Here is a 23414-nt window from a genome sequence, read left to right on the forward strand (position 1 = left end):
ACAATGGGAACAAGTCAAAAGATATGAAGTATATTATTGCCACTTCTTGTTCTCTCTAATTACATAAAAATAATTGTGAAATGTCATTTTATTATCAATTTTTCAGTATTGTATCTCACAAATAAATTTTGTGTCCTGTCTCTGATTTTTTAACAGCTTTGCAAAACAAACTTGTAGCAACAAATTACATTCTTTATTCTCTTAACAGTGTATTTAACTCATGTAAATGGGTGCTCTTTCTCTCTTTTCCCTGTTACATTGAAGAAATTACATTATTAGCATTACATTACTATTTTCCTATATCATTGAAGAACAGAAATTAAGGAATAGGAAAACTGTCACCTGTTAGAAATAACAAAAGTCCGTGTTGTAGTCAATATTTTCTTCCAATTTATTTTCCTGTGTTCTACTACAGTCACTTCTGTTTTTTTCCAAAGGGACCATAAATAAATTAGCCCTCTTTTTTTCTTGAGAAGCCATAAATAAGTTACTGTAAAATTACCTAAAGTATTTTAAGTGTTCCACTCACAGCAGGTCGTTTGTGAAGCAATGCAGTGTTCTTTACAGATCAAGGCACCTCAGCTTTCCTGGCTCTCGATCATTACATTCTTCATGAATGTAACTAACTGTTCAATCATTTTTGGACTTATTAAAAAATGAAAACAAATAAATTTGTTTTCTTAGGTCACTCTTTGATGCATTTGGCTGAGACCCAGAAAAACAAAAATTACAGACTTTATAGGCACCAAACTGTAGGATTCCTTCAGCCTCTCCCATCCTGAGGACATTGTCTCCATTTTTGCTTTGAAGCTGAGAACCCCAGCACTGCTGATAATTCACTGTTCTTTCACCAGTCATGGGTGAGAGGACTGGCAGCCTCAGCAGTGGAAAATGAAACTCCTTCCTTCCAGAAAGTGAGCCTGTTAATTAACCAGCACTCCCAGGGCAAGAGCTATAGGCCACAGCTCAGGTAAACATGAACACAAATACATACACACACCTTACAGCCTATAATGTGCTTGTATACAGCATTATGAACTGAAAACATGTATGGGCAAAGGACTCTGACTGTGAGGACCACTACAGCGCCTTTGCAATCACCATTACTTCATAAAGACATCTGGTCTAGTCTTGTAAAAACACATGCCAACCCTGAAATAAAAATCAAATTAAGCACAAATCCAGAAGCTCATCAAGTCCTATGCTCATATTTTGCAGCATTATAAAAAAAAATCAATAATTAGTTAAAAGTATTTTTCTATTCACAGTAGTAATAGACAAACATTTCCATTTGTGAGCCATATGGACATATCTATCTCTGTATCACTAAAAAAACCCATTGATGAGATTATTCCACAGTTTACTGTATTGATGTATAATGCAAAACTGTATTATATAATGTATTTTATACAGTATGTTGTATAATACAAGGAAAATGTGTATAACATATTGTACATTTACTATTTAATACAGTTCTGTAGCAGTGCAGGTGCAGCTTTGGGTCTTACCACCTAATGGTGGGGTGTATGGAATTCCAGCATCACAAAATGATAAGGTTGTACCTTGACAGTTTTTAAGACAGAACTTGGAGTACTTATATTGTACTTCAGGAGCTTTGATAGTTTTTTATCTCTATTATATAAGTTCTGAGCTCTGATGATTTCAGTGTCCAGGTTTTATAAATGAGAGCTGCGGTCAGTACCACCAGCCATGTTCTCATTGGGGAGAGGAAGAACGCCAAGGTGCCGTATGTTCGCTGCAGGAAATAGCAGGAATAGACCTGCCAGGCCAGGAGCAGGGCCATTGCCAGGTGAACAAGCACAGCCACGAGGCGTCGGACGTGACGGATGTGGGAATGGAAGCTGTGGCCCTGGCATCGCAGCAGCAGGCACCAGCACAGATAGGCCATCAATGGCACGTTGAAAAACATCATCTGAAAGGAAGAGCAAAATAAAATAAGACAATGAGACAGCCAAGGGTTCTGGGTAACATCTATGAAGGCTTAAAAACATGCACAGATAAAGCTGTCCCATTCTAAGGGCTGAGTACAGTTCCCAGAGATGGAATCTCAGGATGCACCTCCACAACTCTGCAGCTGATAAAGCTGCTACTGCCTGTGCCTGAGTCCCAGGCCAAGCATTCCTGCCCATTCCCTTGCAGTAAGAGGCACTAACACACATCTGACATTTCTTGGAACTGACACAGGGAGACAGACTTACCAAAAATTAGCATGGCAAAACCAGATAGTCTGTATGTCAGCTTAACTCTGACCCAGCCCACTGTGGAGTCACACTGGTACAAGGGAGACACCATAAAGGAGGAGGCAATGCTGGTTTGGTCCTCTATCTTAAATGCCAAGGAATGACACCTTGTTTTTCAGATTAATAGGGAAACCACTCTTGGGAAAACTGGACGCAATGTGTGCTTAGGGTGACACCTACTGATCTGAAGGGTTATTAAGGCTGCAAGGGCTGCCCTGGCCACTCAGTTTTTTTGCTTACTCACTGTATGTTAGCCAAAGGCAAAACTAGAAAATTAATAGAAAATTTAGAAATCTGTAAAGAGACAGCCTCTAATCCAGATATCCAGGGAGTCCAAAGCAACATCATTTTTTTAGAGAAAAAGATAAGTTTGTGGAAATAATGCACAACCTCCTTCCTTTCTTTAAATCTGCAGAAAGGTAAGAAAGACCACTTGTAGTCAGCCATGGTCACTAATCTCTCTACTTCCAAGAATCCTTTCTTTATAAAACTATTAAAAAATGGAAAAAAGCCCCTGAGAAAAAAAAAGCTGGTTTTTAGCCTTTATTTTATAAATACTCACCTGTAAAATCCCAACCACAAATGTCATACTGCCCTGTAAGAAGGAACCACCGACAAACACCCCAAAGGAAAAACAGGCCCCCATCTGGCCATCTATCAGTTCACCTATAAACCATGGTCCTGCAAGAGAGGAAACCAATCATCATCATCATCAGGAAACACAACACAGACACAGCCCTTTCCCACACAACCCTTTGTACCCTGAGACTTCCCTATTGCTTGTCCAGAGTAATCAGCCTCATGTTTTCATATTCAGCAGAACAGCAGTCTGGTGTGAAAATACCACAGTATGACAGGGGGTTGTGACATGCAATGAAAATACTTTTGAATTAGTTTCATCTCTGTGACAATTTTCAACACCACATATAATATCTTCCTTATGAGAGAGGTGAAAAGGGTATTTTTTTCCCAGAATTACAGTAAGATATATGAAAAATGTGGTCACAAACAATCCCAGCCTGGCTTAGCCTAGAAATTAAAATAGGCCGGCTGCTCTGTGTTATGCATACTACACTGACTAACAAGAAAATAGCTATTTCAGTAAGATGTTACCAAAGAACAAGCTCAGACTGTTAACTCTGATGCGAACAATCAAAAAATAAGTGAAAGACAAACTGAATTTAAAAATACTCACTTCACTTTCAGAGTAATTTAACAAGCTAAGTGTTTCATTAATTCAGGGCTTCTAAGTTAGGCTCTTACAAATACACCTTTAGTCTCTTTGGACATTAACTTTTGAAGTTCCACATAGATTTTGTAACTTAAGTAGATTTTCCCCATTCTCCAAGATGTTAGAATTCTTATTTTTCATCAGGATCTAATGTGCAATTTCAAAATACCAATTTATGTCCTCCAGTACTCTAGGCTACTTACCCAGAATGGTGTATAAATTCAGAACCAGAATTGAGTAATAGAAGGTGTTTGTTTTACTGAAGACATGAAGAGAATATGAAGTCAGAGTAAGTAATCCCGGCTTTCCTAAACAGAGACAACATTTAAGAAAAATACACTTAATTCAGTTTGCAACACCTCCCCAGATATATATGTATGTATAATATTGGTCTTTCTGAAACAAATCTGTGCATTATTTACTCATTCTTTTAAATAAGGAATATAAAAATAATATTTGGTATGTCTACAGAAGAATGCATTACTATTACGATGATAACTGAAAGTAAAGAACCAATAAATATAACCGTCTATATTAAAAACAGCAGAGGAACCTGCAATCTAAAGGAATACACTTACTGTATGTAAATAATACTGAACGACCATTCTATACCCAGAAAATGAAGTTAGCTAGAATGAAAAACATGGAGAAAGTATGTATTAAATTAAAAGAATCAAAACAGTAACTCTGCAAACCCAGAAAGGTGGGTCAGCATGGACTAGATTAGTTGGATTTCCTTTCATTAAATCTACTTTAGTGAGATCTGAGAGCAACTCAAAATTAAGGCTAGGCATTAAAATGACATTATTCTGACAAGTGTGTGGTGTTAGCAGAAAAAAGAAGTAGTAGCTCTCTAACTGAAGCAGACAATTCACAGATCAAGAGAGCCTTCCTAAAAAGTTAGCTTGTAGACTTACACCTATTATGTGGCCTTCTCACAAAGAATTAACCCCCAGAGGGCAAGCTTCACCTTTGGAAATCAACAGCTCTAACAAATTTGTTCACTAAGTTGTCAAAATATTTGTCATAGTCCACATGGACCTAGCTGATCACAGAGTCAGTTTTTTTAATATTTAGCTGCTGAGTTCCATAAAGGCAACTGAAAATCTGATTCTCTTCTATGTAAGCAGTTGCTGTAGTTACTTCAGGATGCTACACAATTAGGAGTATAAAGGAAGGGACAAACACTGACATGAATAGGAAGGGAGGTGGCTTCCAGAAAAATCTCATTAGTAGGGTGTGGTTCAAATGATTGTTTAAAGGATAAACACCATGAGCTTAATAGTAATAATTTTCATTTACCAGATGTATCACAAAGTATCAAGTTATGACAGAAATGGCCTTAATATTATTTTGAGAAAGACCCAATCCTCTTCATGTTCTTTGCAAAAGTTAACAAATACTGTCTTTGCAAAAGGAAATCTGTTTCTCCACTCAGGCAAGAGAGAATTCTGTGACAACTGTAGTGAAACAAGCACACATATAGAAAATACAAAACAAAACATTCCTTTCCCTATGTATTGGATTCTTCAGTGAGAAAATTAAAATGAAACTTTGGACTTCAATCAACTTAATTTTTGTTTAGACAAAGATACCTGCTCAAGTTTCTAGTTTACTTTATTTGATATATTGGAGTTTTTCCAGCTTCCCTTAAAAGCGAAACAGCAGCTTCTGAGAAACCAATCAAATCCCACAGCAGCAGATGTAAAATGCATATGGCGATTAACAGCACAGTTACTTACATATTGTTAGCACACAGGTCAACAGTAAAACGTTTAGGGGAAAACAGATCTACTAAAAACCACAGGTAAACATTAGTTGATACCTTTGAGTGCTGGCTTTTGGAGGTGTCGGAAAACAACAAGCAAGGTAATCTGAATCAACACAGTCAGTCCAAAGAGCACTCGAGCCTGAAAAGACAATTTTGACTATAAACCAGGCCTGGAATAATTGCAGCCTTGGAGCATGACTTATGGACACTGATAAAATGGTACAAAGATTCTATCTGAAACACATTCAAAGCTTGTTGGTGTCATTGAACTGAAGAGTAAAAAGGAAACTTAAAGATTTTCTAAGTTCTAGGATTTGTATTGTACTGACTTGAATTCTGCTCAATGTCTGAAAGCAATAGAGCCAAATCTTTAAAAAACAGGGTTTGTAAACACATCCATTGAAAAAGTGTAGTTACACTTCCAAGGCAAAACATTGTCTGAGCACTGATCTGAGGAGAAATGCAGTTCAAGACATAGTGTAGAATGCGTGACTGATTAACAAAACAAAGATAATAACTTTGAGCCAATTATGATAAGAACTACAGTCATGTGGACTTTCTTATGTAGTTTTAGAAGTGCACCTAGACTACTAAGACATTACATCTTTCTTTGCATGTACTGAGCTGTAACATATATGACTAAAGTCGATGGGGATTTTGCCCTCCACTTCACTGGAGCTAGTTATAATGCCAGCAGCTGACAGTGAGAATACTTGCAGCATTCTTTCCAGAAAACATATTTCAACAGTTCACAGTGAATTCTCTTTGGTTTAATGTTTCCTTTTTCTACTATCTCCAGTAGCTCTTTTTCAATTTCTTGCTTGCACAAAATGTGTATACTTATGCCCAAAAATGGATAATTGGGACTAAATCCAGGACATCAACTGTTTGTATAAACCATTGTTGCACATTTGTAGTTGAAGTGTGCAACTTGAGAAACTTTAAATGTTTTGCAATTCCAAAAGAGTCATATTTGGAAAAAGTAAACTGCATTCAAGTCTAGAAATTCCTTCAGGAATTAAGAAAATGCCTACTGCAGCTTGGGAAGCCAACATGGAGTAACAGCTGTTTTGCTGAAAGTACTTACTAGAACATAGTGGTCAGTGAGAAGAATAACAGATGACCAAAAGTCAAATCTAAGAGAGAGGTTTTCTTCCATACCAAATAAATGGCCCTGTGTGCCAATTCTTCCTGAAGCATCCTAGATTGACATAAAATGAGAGCAATTACATAGCAGTGGTACAAAAAACTGTCTAGTTAAAGTTCGTAATTATCATTGCAGCTTTTCCAGAAAGATACAATTGATATATGCTTCTCTGGCATACTTCTGTATTAAATTCTACCTACAAAGGATTACTTACAGTCAATCCTGCAGTTTCAAGTAAATTGGTAATTATAAAATCATAATCTGAAAGTACTACATATGAAGAAGAGCCTGTCAGAGATTCAGTAACTTATGGAAGACTGTGACTGTTTACTGCCCCCCCCCCCCCAATTGTTTTCTAGAAGTTCAATTCTAGGTAATAGCCTATATTAAAATATTTTCAAATTTTGTTGTGCTTAATTTCTGGTGTATTGCCATAAACCCATATAGATAAACAAACACTTGTTTATTGTTTATTGTTATTTATTCAACACAGCGCAGTGTTGAGCACAGTGTTCCAGCTGTGGCCTGGCAAACACTCAGTAGAGCAGGATAGTGACTTGTCTTGGCTGGTGATGCCCTTGTGGATGTATCCCAGCATGCAGTACATTTTCTCTGCAGCACCAGCACACTGCTCATTCACTCTGAGCTTGTGGTCCACCAGGACCCTGAGGTCCCTTTTCAAAGAGCTGCTCCCCAACCAGGCAGATCACAGCCTGTGCTGCACTCCTGGATTGTTTTCCTGGGTGCAAGTTCTGACACTTTTCTTTTATGAACTTCATGATGTTCTTCTTGGCCCACAATTTGCCCTTGGTTAATCTGTGTTGGCTCTTCCCAGTCATGTGCTTCATCTGACCTGAGAAAGCCCCCACAAGGATTTGTTTCCTAATTTTCCCAGAGACTGAAATAAGACTGAGGGGCTATAATTTCCCGGATCCTCCCTTAAGCCCTTCTTGTATACAGGAGAGTCATGAGCCTTCTGCCAGTCTTTTGGGATGCCCCCTGATCTCCACATCTTCTCCAAGACTATGGAGAGTGGCCTCACAAAGATGTCAGCCAAGTCTCTTAATACTCTGGAGTGCAAACTGTCAGGACCCATTGATCTGGAGGATCAAGCTCCTGTGCCAAGTCTTACTCCAACTCTTCTTTCATTGACAGTGGGTCTCTGTTTGCATCAAGCTTGATCCTTGTTCCCAAGGCCTGGGGCCCAACACTGCTGGTAAAGACAGAGGTGAAGAAAGTGTTGAGAACCTCTTGCCTTTTCAGAGCTGTTGGTGACTAATTCACCTCTGCTGTTTAACACCTGGCCAGTATTTTGTTTCTGCTTGTTGTTTATATACCTTTAGAACCCCTTATTGTAATTTTTGACATCTCTGGCCAATTTCAATTCAAGTTTGCACTTCTGTCATGTCTTATTATACTTCTTATGAAAAATAATATTTCTTTCCTTATCCCAGCAGCTTTATGAATATTTTGGTGTTAGCAGTCAATGTTTATTTCTTTATTAAATCCTTTGGGTTTCGTAATCAGACAAAAATGAAAGTAAGTCTGTTACTTTATTCCTAGTTATGTGAGGCAGGAGGGTGATAGAGAAGCCATGACAAGAAAAAAAAAATTAATACAAAGAATGCCAACAGGTACCTTACCTGGACAGTCACATCTATGTGATGGAACCCTTCACTGTAGTTTTGTGGGCTCCACTTCAGCACATAGAGAGGGCCAGACACCTGATGTGCATTCCCCATGTGAACTCCATCTATGTAGACTTTGACAGAGATAATTACAGAAGGAGAGAATGCCAGAATTCTAAGGAATAAATAAAGAGAAAAAGAAACAGATTTGTTACTGGACTTGCAGATATGTCATTACTTCCTTAAGAAAAAGTCCCTAAAGGTTAAGCTGCCTTGTAGTAAAGAGTTCAAAAGATTTAGAAATTATAACAGTGAAATATCTGTAGGCTAATGGTAACATAGTAGGTCTTTCCTACTGTTAAAAAGAAAGTAGTTCTGTCTGACACTACACAAAAGAACAGGATAGAAAACTGGCTGTGGAACAGACAAAAAGGTGGCAGAAGTTTTAAGGCCCCGGCAGAAATAATTTTAGAACTCTTGCTCCGGAATGTTTGCTAACACAAGTGGGATGCATCCTCTAGCACACATAGACACATAAGCAAATACTTGTAGATGGCTTCATAAAAATTGCCAGGCTCCCTCTCTCTAAAGTCCTTTATTGTTGGGAGTGGGGTTTTTTCCTTTTTTTTTTTTTTTTTTTTCCTTTTTGTCTTTTTTGCTAGTCAGAATATAACCTCTCAGAGTTTGTAACTGCACTTAAGACAAATGGACTGGAATGCAAGACTGATATTACAGATCTCAAATACCAAGAAATGTATTGTCACTTGGCAGTAGTGCTTATATTCATAGAAACAGTGATACTAATACAGACTCAAAATACTGCACATGCAATTCCTTTCATTTCTAGTAATGTGAATGGCATTCCAGAGCATGTTTTAGTCAAATGAAGGCATTTCATACAGTTATGGTGAACAATTCTACCAGTTCATATATTATATATAATCATAAGAATGTTCAGATAAGGTTCTGAATAAGAATCTGGAAGGTAATTAGGACACCTAGTAGGATACTGCTCCCTAACTGAAAAGTATGACAAACTGCTTTTTATTGTAACCCTATGTATGCAGTATTTCAAGCAGATTAGTCTTACAGCAAATATAAAATGCTGGAAAGGGCCTAAAACTCTTGAAATATAAATGTAAAACTAAAGTAGATAAGGTAAAAATGGAAAGATGGAGAGAGATTTAAAATGAATATGAAAATTGGCAGAGGCGTCTCATGTTTTAGTATATAAAGGATGTAGAATTGAAAAGACAAAGCGCTAAGAAGTCTGAAGTGAACAGAGAAATCATTTAGAAAAATACACAGACAAAATCCTGAAATTAGCAGAGTTGATGTGAACATGTGAGATAAATAACACAGATTACATATTAATCTATGCATATTGATTACATATGAATCTATTTTAATTACATCTTAATTGATCAGCTTTGGTTACATAAAGTTCGTTTGACCTCAGGGGAAATAACTGCATAAATAAAACAAACACAAATTACTACTACATAATCTTTTTATCCCAGATATGATACAAAGCAAGCTCTCTGGAACAATCTTACAGAGAAAAGTGAATTCTGAAAACAGCAGACAAACATTTAAAAAAAAAGGTTGTGTGTATATACCTGTAAATATAATTAAATATTGTGAAATCAAGACATTACAGGCTACCTGATATGAGTAGAATAAAGAATTTTGACTAGTGGTTCATGAGTAGAACTGCTGTAAAGGAAGGATTTGGGATTGGTGATGAGAACTACAGGCCACTCTTCAAAGTTAAGATCTGCAAAGCTGAGGAGGTCATGATCAAACGCGAGGATCCTGTATCTATAATTAAAGGAAAAAAAATTTGTTAATACAAACTGCTGTGTGAACAGCTGATTTCCATGCTTCTCAAGTTCCTAAAGAACCTGGCTTTATTTTCCATTTATTCTCTTCTGTAGTTGATCTTACATTTTCCAACTCTGCTGTATTAACTATACAGTTGCTTACCTCTGATGAGGTTAATTTTATTATAAATCATAGAAGCAGTACCAAAAGTTCCAAGTGTGAAGATCTATGGATTTTTGCACATGAATCAGATAGATGAACATTACATTAAAGAACTCAAATATAATGTACATTTCCACAGTGTCTGTGTAGGTACTCTAACTCAGGACAAGGGTCCCAGCGTGCTCTTCCCCTATATTCATACCAGTATCCTTCTTTGGATTACTGCAGAATAAAAGCTTATGTATTACTATACACTACACGTAGCATCAGACACTTTTTGATATGCAAGTAAGGTAACATTTCTCAGGTGGACTATTTCTGTGTCAAGAATTCTAACAGCTACTGCAGAGCATGTGTATTTTGAAGTAGTGATGCTGAATTTTATTACAATTTATTTATCTACATTTGAATATTAAACACTATCTGGATACACATTTAGATGTCCCCTTTTTAGTTTTTAAACATCAAGAATTAATTAAAAAATATTTAATTTATTAGCACACTGTTGATATGGGGAAAAATCCCAAACATACTTTTTGTCAAAAGCACTAATAGTAATAACCAGTCAGGCTGATCTCATGCTTCTTTCAAATTCACCACACACCATGAAAGGGAATCACAGTACAGTAAGGTAGGTTTCATAAAATTATTTGCTCATATGGGCTTTTCTTACCTCCTGTTATCCATCCAGTCTCCCAATTCAAGTTCCAGAGTGCCACCACGGTGTTGACTGTGCAAGACTGGCATCAGCCCACCCATTGTATGGAGATGTCCACATAAATAGGCTGTGGCAGAACTAATAAGAATTGTGATTATTTGGGTGGGAAGGAAATACCACTGCAGAAAATCTGAAAAGTGAAAGATGAGCATGTGAAGACAGGCAAGAAATGTACTTCATGCTGAAAACATACAGGATAAGAAGATCTTACCTCATTAGTGTTCGTATTCCAGGGGATGGGGAGATGATTGTTGAGGTGGGGTAGTGGCCAAACCAGATAGTATGGTTGCTGTGTAGACTTTCTGTTGCCATCAAAGACAGCTCTGCCATTTGATTCTGAAACAGGCAGGTGACAAATCCATTTTGCTAAATAAATGTCTCACATGCATTATAACTTAAAAATGTAAACACTCTCATAGATGAACACAAATCTTTCAAACAATTTTTTTATATTAAAAAAACCCCAAACCTCCAAACAAACCACTACAGAAATAAAACAGTCAGCAAAATGGAATGCAAAGACTTATACAATACCATATTTAAAATCCCAAAAAAATTATAGGGTCTCTTAGGGCCTGGGCTGAGTGTGGCGTCCACGCAGATGAATGAATAGTTCCCAAAAGAGGTAGTGTGGATGTAATGGAAAGAACCATCTTTACGCCAGGCAGAGTATTTCCTAACAAAATAAGATGGAAATAGTCCTGTTAGGAGAGCTTGTAGCCATGACAAACATACATTGCTTTCTTTCCTTCCACTGACAACAGGTAATTTTACTATTTCTGAGCTACAAAATTGAAGTGCTTTTGATACTTTGTGCTAGATGGGAATTATACATATCTTCCACTGGCAAAGACATGACATTTCAACTAACAGTACCACCTAAATTGCTCTATTAAGGATTAAATTCTGTAACTAAAATGATTGTGAGTTAATACGAGAATTACTAAAATTCATTAAGTTTAGGTTGTATTTTTTTTTTTTTAATTCTTTGGGGGTTTTGGGATGGGCATTTTGTGCGCATTTGAGTTTTTTTACTTGTTTTAATTTTGTTTTATTCCATGCATGATTTGTGGAAGCCAAAACATTCCTGAGTCCAGATGATGAGTATAATTTGAATACAGCCATCCAAAAATCAGTTCATGTCCCTGTTTCTCCACCAATCAGAACAATAAAATTACCAGAAAGTTTGACCTGAATAGAATACAAGCCAATATATTAAAAACAAGTTTTCCATACTTCTAATGCTATAAAAACCTTTTCACAATATTTTTAAGCTAACATTATCTCTGTGAACACCATGACAATACAATTCAATACAATACAACTTCAATACAATTTCTTCCTTTAATCCCACTTTGAGTATGTGTAACAGTTGATTAATCCTCTGCTAATGCTGTGAACATATAATAGGAACCTATGTTTTTGTGTAAAAATATTGTATTTCTATATACCTCACTGCCCTCTTTAATTTTAATGCATAATGAAAACCAGAATGTGGTGTTGAATAACTGTTTTTCCTAGCTTCTATTTTTATTTCTGCAAGCAATTTTTAGAATTTTAATATTTTAAAATATTATTTAGATTTTTATATATTGAAAAAACAACTCCATTTCACTCTTCCATCTTCTCTCTCCTAGAGTGTGACTGAAAATTTTCTAGACAGACAGATTTAACATACTCAATTACAAAACACAGAAGGATAAGAGATAAGAAATCTGCACAAAGAATTCTCTATTTTCTCAATCAATTCTGCTCTACTAACTGGCAATGCAAAAGACAGAGGGAATAGTAGATATGATCCTGGGTTACAGGAAATTCAGTGAAAAAGCACATCCGTGGTAACTGAAAACAGAATATTGTTTAGTTAATTTGACCTTGAATATACCTGCATCTGTATGGTAAATAAAAGTACCTGTAATAATTCTGAACACTATCCAGGCTTGGAATGTTGAATGAATCTGTAAAGGAGTAAAAAAGGAAATAAGGAAACTTTCAGATCAAATTGATCATTGGCCCCTGTATCTAACTAGGTAATGTTGAGATAAAGCATTCTCAGCACATGCTGAAGTGCTACTTTTTAAAAAATGCATGATTGACAAGCAAACTAACTGTGCAGAGGAGACATTATATCCTCAAAGCAGTTAAATGGGAATGGTTTTCTCATTCAAGTTTCAATTCAAAGATAAAGGCATTGTGGGAATATGAATTGTTATTTAGCAGCCAAAAACTAAACCTGTCTCCATTTTGACCACAGAGCTTTTCAAAAGCTTTTTTGGGCTGGGTGCATGCTCTGTAAGTAAGACTTAACTCATTCATGGAAAATAAAGTAGTCATAGCATCAGAGAATAGCGTGTGTAGAACAGACATCAGCTTGGGGAGGTCTGCACTGCAACAGTTCCACTTCTCCATTAATGCTGGTAACAGAAACCTAATAGGAAAATGAGTATATATGACAAAGCATGCACTTTCTTCCCCGCAGTGCAGCTTCCTGTACAGCCCATTTATACAGCCTACATGATTATCAGCTTGTTTGAATGCTTACAGTACAGCAAACAGCTGATGGATCTAAACACCCATGACTCCCTTCTATTCAAAAGAAACCAAATTTCCTTTAGCTTCTGGACATGTGACATCTTTTAAACTTAAACCTGTGAGGGGGAAGTCCATGAAAAATAAATTGAAACCATTTCTTCAGTATGGTAAGATTACAGTTTGCTCTCCATTAAATAATGTGGTATATAAAATAATGACATGGAAACTAACATCTGAAGTCATGTTCTACCACTTGCCAGGTAAAAGACTCTTACTTCTCTGGTACTAAAACTCACTCCAGTAAGAGCTTGTAAACAAAGTGTCAGTAGACACTCTACTGAGACATCCACATGTCTCAGTAGACATGTGGATGGCAAGCCCTTCTCCTGATTCTTGAATCACACTAGTGAGTACTAAGACTTTACCTCTATATTCTGTAATGTGCAATCACAGGAAAAACAGAAATGTTTCATTTTCTTCTTACCATGATTCCCTTTGATGTCTATCCACTTGGTTTTTTCCATGACCCTTGATCTCTTCAGGATTGACTGGTAAGTTTTCCACTCATCTTCTACCTGCTCAGATCCCAGTTTATCTCTTGTCTTAGCATCTGTCAGATCACCTGAGAGTGTACAAAGGTGAGATATAACTAGAGGCCTACACAGCTTATACAAATACTGTAACTAGACAAGCATGCCATCCCTGCCTCCAAGTTTAAGTAGCTGCAGGCCTGGGTGCAATCTGCATGTTTCTGTATCTGCTCCACAAGGGCAAGGTAAATGCCTTCTAATGCCATGCAGCAGCCTCATCAGACATCTATTGACCACATCACTGCAGCACTTTCACTAATTAGATAAGTAATTCTCTGCAGAAACAAAACTCCAGGTCTAGCATTAGGATTCTAAAGCCTTGCACACAGTAATGGCTCAGTCTTTTAGATTTTCTTGTCAAAACTTAATCTATTTCAATAGCAAGCTGTCAAGTGAAGTGGCAAGGTTTATTTCACCTCTCTTGGTATGATATGTTCAAATGGAAACCAACAATAAAATCTTACATTAATTTACAGGTGAATTTCATACAAATGAGCAGGGATTGTTCTGAGAGAGGAACTGTATCCTAGTGGCTAACCACAGACATTGCTCACTTCTGTAATTTCAAACACAAAGAATGTAGAATCATGACCAGGACAAGACAGAAGGTGGCTGCTAGCAAGGGCTAAGATGCAGCAACACCTGTTGGGAAAACAATAGCTATCTTGTGTGATTGTGTCTGTTACATATAGAACATACTAAACTCACTGAAGAAACTGAATGCTAAAGAAAATAGTAATTCCCTTGTTGAGAGGTTATTCTTTTCAGCTTCTGGCAGTCTCCCTTCAGCTGCAATTCCATTTCCATTGCTTAAGATACCTGAATATTTAAAGTTTTCTCTTGAGATCCTAGAACTTTGCCTATTTGCTGTTCCTTTGACAGTACACTCAACAGGAAATTCACACTTTTCAATTGCTTACCTGTTGCTAGAACAAGTGCTGGCTGAATTACATCAATTGTTTCAGAACAGAATTTTTCGAATTCAGGAGCTCGTTTGGGATCCCGAAATTTGCTGATATGAATATCTGACACCTGCAAAAAAGAAGAGTGAAACACTGCCCCAAGCAGAGGGTTATTGCTACCCAGGTTGCTCTGCAAAGCCAAGTATACATAAGAATGCAACATAAGAGCAGTCACAGTGATTCATGTCAGTTTAAGGGATACTGGGAGAAACAGAAGTATGTGACTAGGGGAGAAGGAAAGCAGAACAAACAAATGATATTGCAACTCTGACCCCTAAAATCACATTCAATTCAAGAAAATTTCCTTAAATCTAAGAGAATACAAAAATATGAGGAAATACTTAGGTATCTACAGTAAATTGTGATGTTTGCAAGTGGCCTGTTGCCTTTCAAATTCTGAGAATTTCTGTGCAATACACTGGTTTTGCTGCAAGTAAGAATACAAAGTAGATCTGCAAAGCAATAGGTTAAAGCTACCTAGAACTTGAAATGTACTGAAAATTTGTTTTATACCTGGTGTGACATTTCCAGTAGCTGAGTGGAAGGATTTTTAACATTCTATCCAAGCATTTTATTGGATCAAACAAGTGTGTTTAGATCCTATTCCATGTGCCTTCAAGAAGGCAAAGATTGCCTAAGAAATTATGATATGACTTGTATGTAACTGTAAAAGATGCTGTTCATTTCTGAATCAGGCAAAACCCTCACATCAGAAGAGCCGTTTGAGGAGAATAAGAAATATAAGATTTTTCTATTTTTTTGCATTGTGGCTTTTCAGTATTATACAAAAAACAAAACAAAACAAAACAAACCATTGTGTGAATTGTTTCAATTCCACTTTCCATTCTACTTCAGTCAATCAATTAATTAATTGTCCTCCTTAGTTTGAACAAATGGTATTTGATGCTCAAAAAGCAGTAAGCAAATGCTCATCTGACAATATCACTTGGAAAGGAAAACATTAACTTTTGCATTCAGTTTAATAAACCTGTTCTTGTAGAGCTTGTAGTTTTTGAAAAATCCAGATAAAATATATTGGAGAAAAATTATTTACTTCTACTTATTCAGTCATCTGTATACAAAGAAAATATTACCTGAATACAGTTTTTTAATTCTGCTTAGGAAAACTCCCCATTCAGAATGATATGGAATTTTTGCCTAGATCAGAATTGCATGCTAAAAAAGGCAAACACTTTTAGATACAACTTTATCTTCACTTTCATTGACGCAGTAAAACTAGTGTGAGGCAAAGAGCACAGCAAAACTACCTCGATACATCAAACCTCATTTAATCATTGAAAAGGATATAACTTGTTTTGCTTCTTTTCAGCCTGTGGATTTGCAAATAATTTATCTCAGCAATCAAACAGAGAAAATCAAAACTTCTACAGTTTTTATTCTCGAGAAAAAAGTCTTACAAAAAACTTTACTCCTGCTCTACCAGTAACTACAGCAAATGTAAATTTCCAACCTTACAACAGAGAGTGTTTCGGAAGCCTAATTTCCTACAATGACCTTCCCACTTTTCTTCCCCATGAGTTTAAGATTTAAAAAAAGGTTGAACTTGTAATTTCTAAGAGTTACAGTGTCCTGGGACTTCTGAGAGCTGGGACTAAGTTTCTCTCATCACTAACAGCCATGACATATGAAGATCTCAGAAGTGGAGCTTCTTCACCCGCCCCTTTTTTAAATTTTTTTTTTTAATTAATTTCAGATGATATCCCAATAAGAAGAAAGACAGTGGGCAAGATGAAAAGCTTGTAATGCTCCTATTTACTTTCCAAAATGTAGGTGAAAGCCCATTTGCTGCTCCCCTCCCTCTGATTGATGTGGATACTTGGCCTCTCATTGCATCATAGGCAGTTACTTTCATTAAAATGGGCTGGAAGAGATTTAGGGGTGAGGAGAAATCACCATCAACATTCCTTATCTAGCAAAGATGTGGTTCAGGAGAGGCAGGAATTAAGGAGGGAGAATTACAAGGTCTAGAGCAACAGTAGAATGCTTTCAGCTGACAGAAACAGGAGAAATAATTATATGCTTGTCAAATGCTGAACTAGAGTGTCTGTTTGGCAGTGGGTAAGAGAAATTCTGCTACAATAAATGGATGAGCCATTAATAAAAGATTAAAGTAGAAAGACTGTGGTTTAGTTCCATTTAAGAAGAGATAGTCCTGTGTATGGGAAGAAAAACAAGGCAGGAACTGCTGGGGGCAGAACTGACCATCTTGAGCTCTATTCAGTGACCTAGGCTAGACCTATGGAATCACCAGGGAGCCTGAGGCCTCTTTCCCATAACATCATCAAGCACAAGGCTGGATTTGGTGCTTGATTAGTTTCCAAGTTAGGTCAATGATAAAGCAGCTGTTAAAGGGCACATCTGAAAGAGAACATAACCACTTGAAAGCAAAGCCAAGTCTCAAATTAGCTGTGCTATGACCTGTCCTTGGGAGAGCTCCACTTGAAGTGACACAACCAGAGAGAACACAGCAAGAGAAACACGGGCCTGTGCACTGCTTGTCAGTATAGCTCTGCAGCAGCTATATCCTACTGTATCTGACTCTTCACAAGACAGCAGCTCACGATAGGGGCTTTCCTTACATTATTTCAAGCATATCTCTTGATATGCTTACTCTTACTCTGTAGTAAAAATAAGCCTTAAGTCACTTAAGGAAAAATTAATGAAAAAAAATTACACCACCAATTAGAGAGAACCAAAGGACTTATATATGCCAGCTCATCCACTAAGAGCACTGCCTGCAGCTACTAAAGTCAGGCAAAGTGTTCTTGAGATTGAGAATGAAAACAAAACACTAAGAGCAGCTATTTGTTAGAAGGAAATGCAAAGCAATCCCTGCAACATCTCAGCCATAGATTAACTACAAATATGTAAACACTTTTGTGGCTAGTTCTACATTAAGTGCTTTGGGAATGCTCTGGGGAGAAGAGTCACAGAAGAGGCCACAGAAACCCTAAGACGTGACAATTTGCTTCCATGACTATGCCAGGTCAACTTGGATTTTATGTTTAACCTGGAAACAAAGCTGTGTACATTTAACCTTCTGAATACTGGCACAGTACCTTCTACTGCTATAAATCAGTAAAGCTATTTTCTCAGCCACACAACTTTTCTGAGGTTTTGGATGGGGAAAGGGACAGGCAGAGCCTGCATTTCTCCCCAGGATATTAGATAATACCGCATCAGGTACTGATGCAATATATAGGGTAGTGTAATAATTAGGTGATTTTTAATTACCCGCTTCCACTACACACATCTTGTCTGATAAAGAAACTTCTCTGTGCAACCATCCAGGAGCCACTCTGGCAGTCACACTCACACCATCTGGGACCGACGAGGCCCCTTCACAGCTACACCCCCACACTCACAGTCAGACCAGGTTTCCTCACCAGCTCAGCTCCAGGTTTCCCATAGCTCAGACTTCGGGGTCATTAAAATTATTTAATCTTGGTGTAGTAATTAACAAAATAACAGTTCGACTTGGGTACCTCTGAGAAGGTGCCCCAAAGAAAGGAATCCCCGTGCTTTTATACCCTCACAGTCAGAGAGCAAGCAAGTCTGTGGGTCATGGGCTCCTGCCGCCTCTGAGTCCGATCCCCCGGCCGGGTCACAGGTCCCCGTGCCCTGTGCTCTTCGCTGTGTAAAGGATTTCACAGGTCTCGGCCTTTCGCCTCGGGCTCCCGCCCCCCAGAGCTCGGCGTGCAGCTGCACATCGAGCTGCCGGCACTGAACATATTCCTCAACGCGACCTTTCGGGCAGCCTGGCCAAACACCTGTAACCTGGCCTTGACTGCGCGCCTCCGCCCTGCCCGCCGTGCCCGCGGCTCGGCCGCCCCTCGCCCGCCCGGCCCCGCTCACCTGCACGACCCAGAGCAGGCTGGCGGCGGCCGCCCCGGGCGCGGGCTGCGGGGCCCAGCGGCGGCGCTGCCCCGGGGCCGGCGGCGCCCCCGGCGGCCCGTACCAGTCCAGCAGCAGCGCCACGGCGGCCGCCGCCAACAGCCCCGCCGCCAGCCCCAGCATCCTGCGCCGCGCCGCCACCGCGCCCGCCCCGGGCGAGCCCTGCGCCGCCGGCCCCGGCACTTCCGCGTCCACCTCCCCCGCGGCCGGGCCGGCCCGCGCTCGGCCGCGCTGGCTCGGAGGACCGATGCCAGCGGGGCCGGGGGTGGGCGCTCCCCCTGTGCTGGAGGTTCTGTCCGGCGAGGCCGGGGGATCTCGGCTCTCCCCACACTCCCCGCGCCCTGAGTGTTCCCGCTTTCCTCTCCAGCCGCAGGGGTGCCTGGAAATGCCTAGGTTAAAGCAGAAGGAAACCCAGGCGTACGAAGAGATCTGTGTCTCATCCTGCTTCCTTGCAAATACAGCATGTAAACTTTCGCTTTTTCTCGTGACGGTATTATAATTCTACCTGCTCGAAAAATCTAGGCAGTTGACCTATTTTGCTCCTGACAGAAGTCTTTTTATGGTATTTTGGACATTTTAATATATATATGTACACACACCATTTTAAACTTTGCTATAGCAACTGCACAGTTTCATAATTGCTAAATTATTCTTTGCTACCAACTCAGTTTACTAACTGCTGCCCATTTTTGTTGAGATTTTTTTCTTCCCATCTTAAGTATGAGTTTAGGTGAAAAAGCTTCTGTCAAGTCACATCACACTTTATTATTTAACATAATATTCTCAAACAACTTCAGGTATTAGAAATTTCTAATTCAATATTGTTTAATTGTAACTATATTTTCTTATATAATTTGTCATAAGACAAATATTTAATTTTTAGCATTGATAATAATTAGCATTGGTTGATCAAGAAAAAACATTTTTCACATCAATTAGACTGCATTAATATAAGACACAACTTTTTAGATGTCCTTCATAAATTAGTTACTTTTTTGCAGGACTTCATGTATGTTTGCTTTGGTTTTTTTCAGCTGCCTTTCATCTTGCTTGTCTACTCTTCCCCCCAGAAAAAACACCCTGAAGAAATGTTTCTAAATAAACATCAATCAGCAATCCTGGTAATCTTCAGGAGTAATCTGGAGAACTAGGGTTTGCTCACTTTTTTCCTGAAGCTCTACCATTTTATTTTAGCTCTAGCAAGGCTGTCAAGCATTTTGTCTGTATTAAAATTGATCTGAATTCCTGTTTCGTTCCTCTTCTTTCCTCTATTACTGTAGTATCCATGGAGATCCTGGTGTTTTGTGCCATTTCTGCCTGGGCAATGGTGCCAACTTGTTTTTTTAAGAGGTTTGCTGACACTTTCTTTGCTGTCTCTCAGCGCATGTGGGTTTCCAATTTTTTTTTAATAATATTTTTTTAAAATAAGTCTAACAGAAAGTCCTGTTCAATTAAAGCAGTTGATTTACATTAGCATAACTTCTAGAAGTCCCGCAGTAAAGCAAACCCCTACTGATAGCTAGCTAAAAGAGGTAGCCAGGCTAGCTGCTTGCCTTGCAGCACAGGGGGCTGCAGGCAGCCCTCCTGCTGCTTGACTGGATTTGTTGCTGTCCTGGAATTCTGCCTTGCTTCTCTTGCTCGACTACATTGGAAGCTGGAGTATACAATTGCTAGTGTTGATGCCAAAACAGGTGGAGGACTCCAGTAATTACAGTCCAAACTTGGTTGTTGTGCAAACAACACTTCTGGTTAGCGGGCAGCTGTGCTATTGGAAAGGACTGGGTACAGATCAGCAAGACGGACAGACAGAACGAGATGAGATTGTTAATTGTCTCATGGCAAAATTCACTTTGTATTTTTTACACCTCATACCTAAACCTGTCTCAGTGAAGGTGATTTTAAGTGACAGATTTCAGTAATGTAAAAATGTCTGCAGGACTTAATATGAAGATGACTGGTAGCTATGGCAGAGGAACTACATTCAGATGTTTTGAACATAGAGTAGAACTTTGAGAGTACCTGTGGCTGAGTGCAGTACAAAAAATCATTGGATATACCTGAAAAGATCACCTGTAAACTTTATCCCATCCATACTGATAACTGAAGAAAGTGGAAAAGCTGCTTGGAGGCTTGAAACAGGAAGACTACAGTGGGAAGAGGCAGTCTTCCCAGTATCCAAGGTATCAGGCATTTGAAATGGACCCCAAGATCCAATGCTATGGCTATTTGCCTATTTCCTCAGCCTTAGGAAGGTGCAAACACAGGGAATTGTACAACTGGACTGCAACAATCTGGAAAACTTCCAGCAATGCATAGGCCGTGTTTGTCACATATCAATCAAGATCCTAAATGCCCTAATTTGCCAAATCTGCTAAGCACCCAGAACAGTTATGATATGCTGTTGGAAGGAGGTGCGGAGGAAAATTTTTGACCTTGGAGATCTTTTGGTCTTTAGGCATTTGCCTAGAGCTACTGTTGCCTCCTACACCAAGTTAGTAAAATTTTCCCTTTGCTTAGCCCATGTGGGAGCCACACGGAAGTGGTGTGACTTTGCACCTGTGTAGATGAAATTATTTGTGTTATTATCTTGCTAGCAATAGGATGAGGGGAGACAGACCCCTGCACCACGGGAGGTTTAGATTAGACATCAGGAGGAACTTCTTCACCGAAAGGGTGATTAAACTTTGGAACGGGCTGCCCAGAGAGGTGGAGTCAGTGTCCCTGGAGATGCTTAAGGAAAGACTGGACGTGACACCCAGTGCCATGGGCTGGAGGAAAAGGTGGTGTTCCGTCCTAGCTTGGACTCGATGATCTCAGAGGTCTTTTCCAACCTGACTCCGTGACTCCGTACAGCAGGGCGCGAAGTGAGCACCCAGAGGGTACAGTTCAGGTGCCTGCAGAGGGACTCCATTCACGTAGCTCAGCACACGCGGTCAGCACGAGCTCCCCGTGCCGGCCGATCCGCGAGCCCCCGGGCCGGGCTTTGCTGCGGCCTCCCGCAGGAGGCGCTGCCGAGGCCCCGCGCGGCGGCGGCTGCGCGCGGGGCGGGCCCTGGGCTGCGGGCGCAGCGCCCGGTGACGGCGGCGGCTCCTTCCGGGCCGTGACGGCGCCGCCGGCCGCGTCCCTCGTTCTCAAAATGGCGGACGGAGCCGACAGAGGTCCCGCGGCGGGAGCGGCGGGCGGCCGGGCCCCCGCGCAGGCCCCGGAGCGAGCTATGGTGAGGCTGCAGACCGGCGCCGCGCCGCGGTTTCCTTTGCCCGCCCTCGGGGGCAGCCCGTGCCCTGCCCGCGCTGCCTCCCCGCCCCTCGGCCGAGCAAGGCTGGCTCTCCGCGGCTGCGGAGTGGCGCCGTGGAGGGCCGGGACGCGCCGCTCTGCACACGCCGCGGCCAGCGGGAGGCTGTGGCCCCAGCCGGGGCGCGGCCCGGGCGTTGGGGCCGGAGCGGGCGGCCCGGTGCCCCCGTGCCGGCGGCGGCCGCGCACCCGCTCCCGGCGGCCTGCGCTGGCCGCGGCTCCGGAGCTCGCCGCCTCTGCCCCGGGAGCGGAGAGCCAGCCCTGCGCCGGGCCCGGCGAGCCGCTGTCACGGACCCGCGGTTTGTCTCGGTTCCCCACAGCATCTGTCAGCCGCTGTCCCGGGTTTTCAGTTGATGCTTAATGACGGAATTGAATGAGATCAAACTTTGGAAAGCTTCGGAGCGGTCCTTTAAACGTTGTACTGTATATGTGCATTTTAACCATAGTCCTTAATTAAAGGACTTTCTTAATTAAAAGTGGCTCTACTGTGGAACAGAAAAGGCAGAGTAACAAATTATTGTTCTACAGAGTGTGTGGAGCAGCAAATAGTATAATTTAGAAAGAACATAGGAAACAGTTGTTTGTTGAACAGAAGTATTGTTTCTTTTTTCGTGCAAAATAATTGTCTATGGATTTAATATTTTGTTATTGAACACAATTTGTTGTTGACTTTGTCTAGTGGTAGCACGTAAGTGCCTTATGTGGTTTCCTCCGCAAACTTGTACAGTGGATTACTATGTTTGAAACACTTTATCTAGAGGAGTTTAAAACCCAAAAGCTGACAAGTTAAGAAAGGAAGGCAGATGGATGTGTATGAGGCACTTTACATTTTATGTTCTATTTCCTGTAACAGTCTGCACACATAGTATAGTTTTGAAACTTGACTGCTGGTGTTTAAAAGTTGGGTGCTGGCAAGCCTGTAGAATAGCTACTTTTTACATGATGCTACACACCACTAATAAAAATAGAAAGATGTTTACTCATGGAACTTGTCTTTCATGTGGCAGCATTAAGCCAACAAACATTATTCCTTGTACCCTTCTCAGAATTTTAAGTATCTGCAAATCATTAGAAATGGCCCTTTAGTCATGGACTTAATTCTTAAGTTATATTTCTGTAACTGAAACAGTACTATGTGTGGATTTTTTTTTAATCAGGAACAACCTGATTTTAAACTAGAAAAAATGTGGTTTGATTGCATAATGTCAAAAATTGCAGCCCAAGACAGGCGATTTCTTAAGCTTGTGAGCTGTGCATAAAGCCAGTGGTGCTGAGGGTAATAGTGGCAATCAGCAGCAAAGCAATGCAATCAGCCTTTCATTAATTGGGGACTTAAGAGGCTGAGTTAGCCCAAGCAATCCATGAAACTGTTAATAATGGTA

At 40.0% G+C, this 23414-nt stretch overlaps 2 protein-coding genes across 7 annotated transcripts in view; one reads left to right on the forward strand and one right to left on the reverse strand.

Moving 5' to 3' along the window:
* Nucleotides 1-70: 70 nt before the first annotated feature.
* TMEM62 (transmembrane protein 62) lies at nt 71-18798 on the reverse strand. Of its 2 annotated transcripts, XM_053980193.1 has the most exons (14): nt 18703-18798; nt 14785-14896; nt 13759-13896; nt 12655-12700; nt 11277-11418; nt 10954-11078; nt 10698-10820; nt 9704-9859; nt 8054-8213; nt 6351-6464; nt 5318-5402; nt 3696-3800; nt 2824-2942; nt 71-1933 (listed from the first exon to the last, which is right to left on the reverse strand). In XM_053980193.1, exons 3-14 carry the CDS (start codon nt 13796-13798, stop codon nt 1607-1609), a joined length of 1542 nt encoding a protein of 513 aa, XP_053836168.1. In that variant the 5' UTR covers nt 13799-13896; nt 14785-14896; nt 18703-18798; the 3' UTR covers nt 71-1606. The 2 variants fall into 2 exon arrangements, with proteins under 2 accessions (XP_053836168.1, XP_053836169.1); XM_053980194.1 differs by lacking the exons at nt 9704-9859; nt 14785-14896; nt 18703-18798 and having other exon boundaries at nt 13759-13883.
* Nucleotides 18799-21800: 3002 nt separating this feature from the next.
* UBR1 (ubiquitin protein ligase E3 component n-recognin 1) overlaps nt 21801-23414 on the forward strand; it is a 58116-nt gene continuing 56502 nt past the window's right edge. For 4 of the 5 annotated variants that reach the window (XR_008437496.1, XM_053979857.1, XM_053979856.1 and 1 more), the window contains exon 1: nt 21801-21958. Coding sequence is in view for 4 of the 5 variants with exons in the window: in XM_053979857.1 (XP_053835832.1) it covers nt 21878-21958 (81 nt within the window). In the remaining variant the exon portion in view is untranslated. The remainder of the gene's footprint in view (nt 21959-23414) is intronic. The other variant, XM_053979854.1, reaches the window with a different exon arrangement.

This window comes from Vidua macroura, chromosome 6 (assembly GCF_024509145.1).
Source record: "Vidua macroura isolate BioBank_ID:100142 chromosome 6, ASM2450914v1, whole genome shotgun sequence".
Classification (NCBI taxonomy): domain Eukaryota; kingdom Metazoa; phylum Chordata; class Aves; order Passeriformes; family Viduidae; genus Vidua; species Vidua macroura.